Genomic DNA, 11,444 nt, shown 5'->3' on the forward strand with positions numbered 1-11,444 from the left:
GGTAATGGCAGGCAGGTGCTCCTACCCAACTTGGGGCCCCTTTTGTAACTGCCCTGTTCTGCTCACAGGGCAGGGAGGGTCTGGGTCTGAGCCCTCCAGGCCCCTCCCAGAACCCAGCTTGAAACTCCCTGGGGCCAAGTCAGGGGAGATGTGTGTTTTGGCAAGAAAAATAGATCCTGGTCAACAAAGGGCTCTGGTTCAGCATGGTTCTTTTCTAGTCTTCTGCTTAAGGTCACATGTCATGTGAGGACCTAGGAAGTGATGAGTAGGGAGAGGGCCAGGTCCCTCCATGAGGCCTCCAGAGTGAGGTCTCTGTCGCCCCATCACACTGGGAACTTGCCATTTATTTACAAGCTCAAGGGGTCACTTCTAGGGCAGGCCAGATCACAGACCACTGACCACGTGGAGACCCCAGCTCTGACTGTTTCTGTCCCTGCCCCCATCTTTCACTTGCTTCACGGCTCCATTGTAGCAGACTCTCACCCTGAAGTCCTCCTGCTGTCCGAGTCGTCCTTCAACTCCATCTTTCTGTTGTTCTTGTTCTTGTTGGTATTTACTTTTTTTTGATATTGGGTCTCTAGACACAGGCCTTGCTGTCCTGGATCTCACTCTGTAGACCAGGCTGGACTTGAACACACAGAGATCTGCCTGCCTCTGCCTCCTGAGTGCTGGGATTAAAGGCGAGCACCAACACTTCCCAGAGAAGTATGTTTTTGTGGTGTGTGTGGTATTCTATGTGCTATATTTGTGTGGTGTGTGTATGGTGCATATTTGTGATGTGTGTTTGTGTGTGTGGCATCTGTGTGGTGTGTGTATTTGTTATGTAGTATGTATCTAGTATGTGTGTGTGTGCTTTATGTGTGTAGTATGTGTGTGATATTTGTGTGTGTGTGTGTGTGTGTGTGTGTGTGTGTGTGTGTGTCTGTGGTGAATTCAACTTTCCCTACAGCTGGTGGTAAACACTGTTAAAATCCATTAAAACCTGCCTGGTGTGGTATCAAACACTTTTAATTTTAGCACTTAGCAGACAGAGGCAAGTGAACCACTGTGAGTTCACTAGGCCACCCTAGTCCCCACAGGGAGTTCCTGGCCACAGGACATACACTTTAAGTTCATACTGCAAGTGGCTCATGTTCATTTTCTCATAACTAAGCAAAGATGCCTCGTTTGGAGCAATCTTACCCCATAATTGGTCACTGCCTGACTGTCTTGCTCCTCCAGTTGCTTTGACTATCCATCAAGAACCCAACATGACAGCCTTGATGGCAGCACCAGCCATTTTGAATACTCCCCAGATTCCCTGGAAAACTAAAGGGCAATCTCAGCTGGTTGGCCCAGATTCTGAAAACACAGCCTCAGTCTGGCTGGTTCAGAGGGTCTTGTGGAATTATGCTATCAAAATTCTAGATGTTATTTTACCCATTTCCACCTGGGTCAGACAGGAAGCACCCCCTTTACACCCAGAGGGGGCTGCTAAGAGGCAGGCTGTGGTAGGCTCCGGTGCCCTTCTGGCCTATGGAAGGGGGAAGCTCAGACCCATGCACTGTCCTGGGAGACATGCTTGAATCTCTCCCCTGGATGTGACATTCTAGGCCCCATGAACGACTTACGTCTTTTTACTGCCCTACTTTCAGGAGTGTGGGCTGAATGGACAGAAATGGAGAAGGGGGCAGTGGAGCAAAGGCTGAGGCAGGGGAATGACAATTGTGTGGTAAACAGGCAAGCAACTTGATGTATGCTGGCTGAAGCATTGGACAGGGACAGGGTAGGTCAAAGAAGAGTCACAGGAAGAGAGGACAGACAGCAGGGTCTGATGAAGGACCAAAGGTTTCATATTCAGAGGACCGAAAGGTCAGGCCCTGTTTGACAAAGAACTCTAGGGAACCACAGTGTCCTTAGACACAAGAGCCTCACCAGGGCCAAGAGCCACAGCACTGCTGAGTGCCAAGGAGGTCTCACTTCCTACCCATGAGGCTCTGGGTCCCATGCTGGTGTGAGGCCTGTTCACTAGAGGGTTCTTCCTGCTGCTGCTCCCACGTGCCAGCTGCTTCTGCTTCCTGCTGGGACACATGGAGGGCAATGAAAGCTGCCCAATGCAGCAGCTGGAGAGTGCCCCTTCCTGCACCCATTTCTACCTTTGTGAGCAGAGGGATCCCGGACAGTTAACTCGGGACACACCTGCCTCAGTCTCCCACAAGCAGGAATTCCATGTGGAAAGCCCCACATTTCCCCCTCATTTTTCTGGACTCTGCCAGTCCCGTGACCACTGTGTGCCCCGAAACCGGAACTCATCATTACCCTGGCCTCTTTGTCATCTCTGTACCAGGTACGGCACCACGTTCCCATAAGCATGACACCAGGGAGAACACGGACCTCCGTAGGCTCGGCCCTCATGTCTAATGTGCTCGCCCTTCACATGGCTGGGAGATTCGATGCTTCATTCCCCACACTGCATCCAAAGCCACCAAATCGGAGGGACAGCCTGCTATGGCGTCCACGTGGCTAGGCCGCACCAAACCCCACCTTGCGCCCTGGTCCCAGTGTGCAGGTGAGAGGCAGTGCATGGTGTGTGGCTGTAAAGCCTGTGCAGCCTCTGCTCTCCTGCTGTCTTCTGCCAGCCCCACCTCCCCCACCCCTCGCTGCCCTTCTGCTCTGCACCAGGAGCTCAGACAGGGCAAGGAAGTCACTGGGTGGATGTGGCTGCTCTGTCTTGGACTTTCAAGACTCCAGACCATGAACCAAGTTAACTTCTTTTTCATATAAATTTTCTATTCCTGGGCATATAGTCATAGCCACGGAACACAGATTACACACCTTAGCATACGTGGACCCCTTTTTATTATAACAAACCTGTGTTTAGTCACAGCACTGGGCTCTAAACACTGTGCCCATTTCCCTAGCTCCTCATGCATTAGCTGATTTTTGTGTCCTTAGTCTAAGGGCACAGGAGAGCAAGGCATGTGGCGCTCTATCCCAGGGACACAGAACAGCACATAGGAGGTCTCAATGATGCTGAGTAGATGGGCTGAAGGGCTTGCTCACGTCTTTCTAGTCTGTAGCAAGACCTTTCTTAAGCCTTGAAAAAAACAGTATCTTCCCAAACAGCCCAGGCAGACCTCAAACTGTGAATCCTCTGCCCCCCACCTCCCTGTTCACATTATATAAGTGCTTATGTCATTTGGCTGGTATTAACTTTTAAAAGTAAAGGTTATAAGTGTTTTGATAATCCAGAACTAAGTAGTTTGTTGTCAAAGGCACTCGGCTGTCACTTTCTCTCCATAAGCAGTGACAGATGATGTTGCCAAAGACCTAGAGAGCACTGAGCCTTCTGACTTCCTGGTTCGTCGATCCAAACAGGATTTGCATCTGGTAACCACTTTGGCAAAAAGGTGCCAAACACTATTTGCTTGTGGGTTATCCATTATGTCCTCTAGCCCTTGTTTGGATGACCTTGCAGGTCCCAAGTGCTGCTGAGGCCTGCACAATATGTCTGCCCAGCTGAGGCCTTCTCACTCTTGGAAGTATTAGGAATGGAGACGAGGGCGGACTGTGGCTAAGGTGTGTCTGCTGCTGGCTGACACCTGTAGCCCTCTGCTACCTGTCAGAGCTGGTATCAGGCTTTCTGTAGATCTCACAGAGGTTAAGACCCTTGACCCCACATGTCAGAGGACACAAGACATGTACACATCTCCCCAGTGATGGGAGCCGCTCATTAAAACCATTAATATTCTCTTACAAGATATCTCTACTATTTTCCCATCTTCCCATATTTTCCTGTTTGTGTATGTGTGCAGAGGCACACATATGTTCATTTGTGTGGTTACATGGTATGCTGGCTAATTTAAGTCAACTTGACAGAAGCTGAAGTCATCAGGGAGAATTAAAATGTTCTTAATTTTAGAACATGCATTTAACCGGCAGTAGTGGCACATGCCTTTAATTCCAGTGTTTGGGAAGCAGAGGCAGGCAGATCTGTTTGAGTTCACGGCCAGCCTGGTCTACAGAGAGTTCCAGAACTGACAGGACTACATAGTGAAAACATGTCTCCGTCATCCACAACAAAGAAATAAATCAATCTCCCCCTGAAATAAAAAACAAACAAACAAAAAGAAAAACAAATGCTCCCTATGTGTGGACTTCAGGAACGCTGGTAAGGCATCCATTGTCTCTCCCCAACCCGCCCACAAGATAGGGTTCCTCTGTGCAGTTCCCTGGCTGTCTTGGAACTCTCTTTGTAGACTAGCCTGGCCTTGAACTTATAGCTCTGTCTCTGCCTCCCAAATGTTGGGATTAAAGGCATGTACCACCAGCCCCTGGGCAGGCATTTTCTGAGTTAGTGATCAGTGGGGGATGGTCAGCCAATTGTGAGTGGTGTAATCCCTGGGCAGGAGATCATGGGTTCTATAAAAAACCAAGATGAGCAAGCCTTGGGAAACAAATCAGTAAGCAGCTCTCCTCCATGGCCTCTGCATCAGGCCTCCCTCCAGACTCCTGACTTGCTGTAGTTCCTGTCCTGACTTTGATGTTTTATGGATATATGGATATAAAACAAGTAAACCCTATCCTCCTCAATGAGCTTTTGTTCAAGGTGTTTTATCACAGGAATAGTTATCTATCTATCTATCTATCTATCTATCTATCTATCTATCTATCATCTATCTATCTATCTATCTATCTATCTATCTATCTATCATCTATCTATCTATCTATCTATCTATCTATCATCTATCTATCTATCTATCATCTATCTATCTATCTATCTATCTATCTATCTATCTATCTATCATCTATCTATCTATCTATCTATCTATCTATCTATCTATCTATCTATCATCTATCTATCTATCTATCTATCTATCTATCATCTATCTATCATCTATCTATCTATCTATCTATCTATCTATCTATCTATCTATCTATTTTCATTTCAAGAGCGTTTTTCTGTGTAGCCACATCTTTGCTGGAACTCACTGTGTAGAACATGCAGACCTCGAAATCACAGACATCCGATTATTTCTGTATTCTGAGTGCTATGATTAAAGGTGTGCACAACCACTCCTGGATGAACAATAGTACTCTTAACTGGACACATGGCATCCATATGTGTATGCACATGGTAGCCTGAGACAGACCATCAGGTGCCTTCAGTCCCACTCCACCACATCAAAATGTGTGTGTATACATGTATGACTACATGTGTGTGTTTGTGTATGAGTACATATATTCACATATACATAAATTTTACATACATATTTCTGCTTTTAAAAAATATTTTATTTATTTCTGTTTATGTGCACGAAGATTTAGCCTGCATGATCTATGTACAGCACCTGTGGAGGCCAGAGGAAAATGTTAGATCCTCTGGAACCGGAGTGACAGATGGTTGTTAGCGGTCATGTGGGTACTCAGTCTTTTTAACAATTGACCACCTTGTATTTTTTGAGACAGGATCACTTACTGAACTTGGAGTTTTCTAATTTGGCTAGATTGGCAGGTCAGAAATCTGCAGTGGTTGACTCCCTAAGGCTGGGATTACAGGGTATGCCATTGTGTCTGGCTTTCCTCACCTGTTCTGGAGATTGAAACTGAAGTATTCAATTACAGCAAGCACTTTAGTGACTGGGCCTGCCTTGAGCACACCTTGCTGTTGTCTTTGGAAACCTGTGTTCACACTGAAGATCTGAAGGAAGCAAACTCCCCTCCCCAGAGGAGTACCTAGAAATACTAATGATTTCTTTTGGAAGAACACCATGTTTCAATCCTATTTATTTATTTGCTCATCCAACCATTCATGCCAGCATGGATTCCTTTATTATTTCACAACTATATTACAATATGATGTTTATCAGGTACCTCTGAGTCCCAGCCTCAGTGTCCCCTTTTTGGTTCAGAAAAAGACTCACAGCAAGTACAGGACTTAGAGCCGAGGGCTAAATGAGCTCTCACTGCATGCCTTTCTGCATCAGCTTCTTCATTCTTCTGCTGCTGTTCTCTTCTTATTCTGTAAAGGCTTCAGTTCAGTTCATATACACACAAAACCGGCAATTCTCTGACCTTGGACGTCCCTTTATCTTTGAAGGTCTCAAATGTGATCTATACCAAAGACTTTTCCTGAATGTGTGTCTTGCCAAATGGAAGATGGTGACAAGAAGGTGCCTCTTAATGTATCTCAGGGAACGAGGCAGAGATTAGACTGTGGGGACCAAGGTTATTGACTGTGCGACTAAATTTCCCACAGGAGGTCCCATGGAGTGGTTGGGATGGCCCAATATATCAGTACATGGGAAAGAATTGTGCCCAGTAATCCGTACTCTGCTGAATCTTGCCCCAAGGGTGAATGCCTATGGCTTCACAACACATCTACAGAAGGAATCAGCCTATATGCAAAGGGTGGTAGGAGCAGTGCCTTACGAACTGGGTTTATCTCCATCAGAATGCATTCATTCTGGGCAGGGGGGGGACCCTTCTTCTGTTCTATCAGCTGAAATCTCACGTCATGATTCCTGTGGACCACAGCAAATGTTATTTAGTCTTTTTGCTCAAATGTTTGATGTTTGACCATTAGGAGCATGTTTAGGCTTCTTTGCGGCAGTTTCTGCACAAATTATTTGTGTTTCTCTCTCTCTCTCTCTTCGTGTGTGTGTGTGTGTGTGTGTGTGTGTGTGTGTGTGTGTGAACATCAGCAGACATTTTGCAGAAGTTAGTTCTCTTCTCCAACCATGTGGATTCGGGTCATCGGGTTATCAGTAAGCATCTTTAATCACTGAGCTCTCTCAACTGCCTTCCATTTATTTTTTTTTTGAGACTAGGTCTCTTTTTGAACCTGGAACTCCCATGGGATTTGTGGTGCATCCACCACATTCACCTCTTTACAGGGTCCTGAGGATCTGAACTCAGGTCCTTAGGCTTGCATAATGAATACTTTCCCTACTGAGCCATCTCCTTAGCCACTCCATTTTTGTGTGAGGGGCAGTGGATTATCCTCAGGGCTTTGCACATGCAAAGAATGCTCTACTACTGTGTTAGTGAACTAGTGACAAAACCAGGATAAGAAGCAGCTTCCTGCTTACAGTTAGCAGGGATAAAGTCCATGACAGCAGGGCAGGCGTGATGGGACAGGCATGGTGGGGCAAGCATGGTGGGGCAGGCAGGGTGGGGCAGGCATGGTACAGGAACTCTATGTAATTGATCACATCTACAGTCGGGAAGTAGAGAGACATGAATGCCCAGCTTGCTTTCTCCTTTCCATCCATAACCCTAGTCCACACTGCCCACATAAAGTCAGACATCAATAACCTAGCCTCAACACTCCCCGTGATACCCTTGATTCCATGGTAATTCTAAACCCAGTCAGGATGACCATCATCAAGATTAGCCAGCAACATGCTGAGCCACCTGCCTCCAGAAATGATTAACATAATGTCCAGTTGCAAACGTTTTCTGAGGGTAGTAGGCTGAATTGAACTTGAGAGTCCACACACACAGCACTGCCTGGGGACAGTGGAGCGCTCTAGTTTGTACAGGGTCAGTCCACAGTGGCCTGTGAGGCTGTGGACAATGGAGAATTCACGGTACAGGGAATAATCCCTCCCTCTACTGCTATCTGCTGTAACCGCATTGACTCTCCTGTTTAGTCCTCTTTGAGGCCTGCTTACTGGTGGGCGTGAGACAGACAAGAGCAGGGAGACAGGGATGAGCTCCCGTGGCGGGGAGGGGGAGTTGCAGCATGATGCAGCCCTGAGGATCCACACATGACCAAACACACTGGGAAAACGCAGGCTGGGAGTCACTAAAAGCTCCAGATGGTGCCTCCGTGTCCTCAGAGGTCTAGTCCAAAAGATATCCATGTGTCCCCAGTATGTCCCCTCAGAAACAGACACTTCTTCTTAGATCTTAAACTCAGGCAGATGCAGTGTTCTGGGCAGTTGGCTGCCTACAGTCACAGAAACCCTCCTTGACCCCATAGTTTCCACCTCCAAGCATGAGGAGGACATGCTTGGAGCCAGGAGAGGTGAGGAGTGTTACCAGGAAGTAGAGGTGACAGTTGGGGCCAGCAAGATAGATCATTTGGTTCAACATGTGATTGCTTACAAAGGTCAGCTCTAACCGTCTTCTGGCAAAGGTACAGCCACTTCTGTCCAGAAACTAATGAAGCAAGATGTCTCTCCAGCCATTGGTTCTTCAGAGTGGGAGGGGCTCCTAAGCTCACTCCCCCATGCAAGTGGGAGGGGGATCCACAGGTGCCAGGTTCTTGCCCAAAGGCATTTGGAACTTTTGGAAGGCAGGGTAGGGGATAGGGTGGGATGGAGGTGGGTGGGACTGGGCTCAGGAAGACAGCGGTTTATAAGGTAGCAGGACTTGCTCTGAGAAGAGCATTTAGCACTCACTCTACACCATGAAGGGGACGCTGCTTCTGCTGGCCTTGCTGGTGACAGGGGAGCTGGGCTTCCAGACAAGTGAGAATGGGAACAGATGGCCTTTCTGACCCTTGTTCACCCTATCTACCTTCCATATCAACCTGCTTGAAGATCTAGGGAGTCCCTGGGAGGTCCCTAGCCAGAAGACCTGCAGAAGACCCTTGAAGCTTTCTGTTTAGGATTACAACAGTTGGGATGGGCGGTATGGGGAGACAGTGGTGTGGTGGTGGTGACGGACCCTTAGCTGCATAGACAGTTGAAACTGAGTCATGTGTGAGATTTATGTGAATATCAGAAATGCAGGGTTGTACACACATACACCGCCCCCATTCTTCTCGGAATGTGTGTCTATGGAAACTGTGTGCTGTATCTGGGAGGTCTCAGCCTTTGGGAGGGCAGGACTCTGTGGAAGGTCATTAATGTTGAAAGGGGTTTCTGTCCCACCTGGTCCTACAGTCGTTCAGTCCCAAATAAATACGCAGAGGTCTATATTAATTATAAACTGACTGGCCTAGTGGCTCAGCCTTCTTATAACTCTTATGGCTTATATTAGCCCATAATTCTTGTCTTTGTTAGCCATGTGGCTTGGTGCCTTTTTCGGTGAGGCAGTCACAGCCTGCTTCCTCTGTGGCTGGGTCAAGACAGCATACTGACTCTCTTCCCAGAATTCTTCTGCCCTTATTGCCCCACCTCTACTTCCTGCCTGGATGTCCCACTTTTACTTCCTGCCTAGATACTGGCCAATCAGCATTTTATTAAATAGGTACAAGAAACAAATCTTTACAGGGTAAAACCATTGTCCCACAGCAAGTTAGAACATTTGTAGAAGTGGCAAGAAACTCTGAGCCTCCACTTCTGCCAGTCTAGCGTTCCACTAATGATGTTCTGTCTGTCTTTGCAGCAGAAGCATGCATTCCTTACTTTGAAGCCTATACGACAATGGTCCTTGGAAACAAGAAATTACTGAATGTCCTCCTTACCAAGTTTCACCCTACTGATGGAGAAAGGGAAGCTGCTAATAAAGTCCAAGAATGCTTTAATGAGGCAGGACTGAAAGCCAAAATCCTGGATTCCATAGTGCTGGTAACTTCTCTACCCCCACACTCCCATGAACCATATGGTAGAATGCTGTGTACGAATAATGCAGGCAACTAGTCATGTGTGTCAAAGAGTCAAAAGCAGAGCACTCAACATTTGCCCACCCTAGCACATGTCCATGCAGCATGCTGGTCCACATCCAGTCTGCCTATGCAAGGTCCTGCAGAAGGCTCCCCAACGATGGGTGACCACCAGGTTCTCACCACAGCAGGGCAGGGACACAGGAGAGTTCTTGGTGTGGATCTGCACAGGGAGGACACCCTTAGCTCTCCTCTAAGGTGCCTGAAACTCCCGTCTACTTGCCAGGGTCACCTTCTCTGGAGCCTCCCTTAACTCTTCTCTCCGGTCTCAGATGGAGCCCTTCTTCCACTGGCTTCCTCAGAGCCAGAGCCAGAACCTCCCTCCACGGCTTAGAAGCCGCCACCACCAACCCAGAGAGTGCTTGTGGCTACTCACCCCAGTCATTCCTGTTTGCCTTAGTCTCTTATTTAAGCATAGCTGGATTACAGAAATGCATGTTTAGAATATTGCATCTGTCACTCTCTGTTTCCCAAAGTACTTTTAGTTTGAGTGTCAGGTCCTTCAAAACCACAGCACTCTCCAAGAAGGGATTTCTTCCAGCACATCCACACCGGGATGTATTTCTAACATGACCACACAGCCAATGTGCTGACAGATGTCTTCAGCTATGAGACATAATCAAAGCTAGAACTCAGCCATCTTATTCCCTCTCCAGACCTAGCTCCCAACATGGCTTACAGAACTTCTCTATTCATCCCTACCTGCTAGGGTTGATTTTAGACTCCTCCTGACAGCTGTGGAGGAGCTACAGCCTCCTGGGGCAGAGTCTGCTGCTGGAGTCCTAAATCACTGCAGGGAATTTTCTTCCCTGTTCAGAAGGAGCTTCCTCATCTTGGGTGACTGGGGAGTCCTGCTGGGGTTCTGCAACTTGACTGTAACCACTTCTGTCCTTTCTGTCTCTTTTTCAGCACTTGATCACTGACAGTCCAGAATGCAAACAATACTATACTCAAGATATCAAGAACAAAATTGACGCATTGCTTTCGAACGTTTTTGGAAAATGATGACTGATCTGAGAGTCATATTGTTGCCCTTTCCTCTCCCTTCCTGATGTTGGAATCCAGACACCTTTCCCTTTCTTGTTCTGTCTCTTAATCTGACTCCAATAAATACCTGCAGCTCTGCTCTGTGCTCATGTCTGTTCGCTGTGCAGGAGTCATGTGACATCTTCAGATCCTGGAAGACAGTATAAGAAATGACTTTTGTGGGCACTCAGAGTAGAATAACTGTCAGTGATTACCCAGATATCATGGGAAAGCCTTTGCAGACTTTTCCTTTGCTATGCAGACCAGGCTGGACTCAAACACACAGAGACCTACCAATCTCTGCCTCCCAAGTGCTAGAATTAAAGGCACTGACTCCCACTACACCAGAATCACTGCAGCTTTGGGAGACTCTAATACAGGAGCTCTCTAAGTGCAAAGAGCATGGAAGTAGCCACAGGCTTCACCAGGCTGGCAGGATAGAAAAGAGGTGCACAGCTACTCACCTCATTATGTTGCCTCTGGGGTCATCACAGGGCAGCTGGCTTTTTACAGGTCAGTCCTTAACAGTGCAGTGACTCAGAAGATGACTTGGGTGTTCTCATAAGATTCTCTTGATCTGCTAGTGACAGTCACCACTTGTTATAGCCTGATCTACATATCAAGTTCCAGGACAGCCAGGGCTGCAAAGAAAATCCCTGCCTGAAATACAAAAATGAAACTTAATATAAACAAAAATCTCTTTTTTTTCAGTATGTGCTCCATCCCAGAGATGCAGGGCTGGTTCAACATACGAAAATTTATCAACGTAATCGATCATATAAATAACTGAAAGAAAAAAGGATCATTTCATTAGATGCTGAAA

At 47.1% G+C, this 11,444-nt stretch overlaps 1 protein-coding gene across 1 annotated transcript; it reads left to right on the forward strand.

Annotated features, from left to right (window-relative positions):
• The first annotated feature begins 8,395 nt into the window (after positions 1 to 8,395).
• Positions 8,396 to 10,600, forward strand: LOC142852373 (androgen-binding protein homolog). Its single transcript, XM_075977146.1, has 3 exons — positions 8,396 to 8,456; positions 9,319 to 9,500; positions 10,505 to 10,600. Exons 1-3 carry the CDS (start codon positions 8,396 to 8,398, stop codon positions 10,598 to 10,600), a joined length of 339 nt encoding a protein of 112 aa, XP_075833261.1.
• Positions 10,601 to 11,444: the final 844 nt, after the last annotated feature.

The sequence above is a fragment of the Microtus pennsylvanicus genome, chromosome 1, assembly GCF_037038515.1.
Source record: "Microtus pennsylvanicus isolate mMicPen1 chromosome 1, mMicPen1.hap1, whole genome shotgun sequence".
In the NCBI taxonomy this organism is placed as follows: Eukaryota; Metazoa; Chordata; class Mammalia; order Rodentia; family Cricetidae; genus Microtus; species Microtus pennsylvanicus.

Bases quoted from the DNA above. Each gene is read 5' to 3' on its own strand.
- LOC142852373 (XM_075977146.1), top strand. From the start codon at position 8,396: ATGAAGGGGACGCTGCTTCTGCTGGCCTTGCTGGTGACAGGGGAGCTG. The intron at 8,457-9,318 runs GTGAGAATGGGA...CTGTCTTTGCAG, and splicing joins GGAGCTGGGCTTCCAGACAA to CAGAAGCATGCATTCCTTAC. The intron at 9,501-10,504 runs GTAACTTCTCTA...TCTCTTTTTCAG, and splicing joins TCCTGGATTCCATAGTGCTG to CACTTGATCACTGACAGTCC.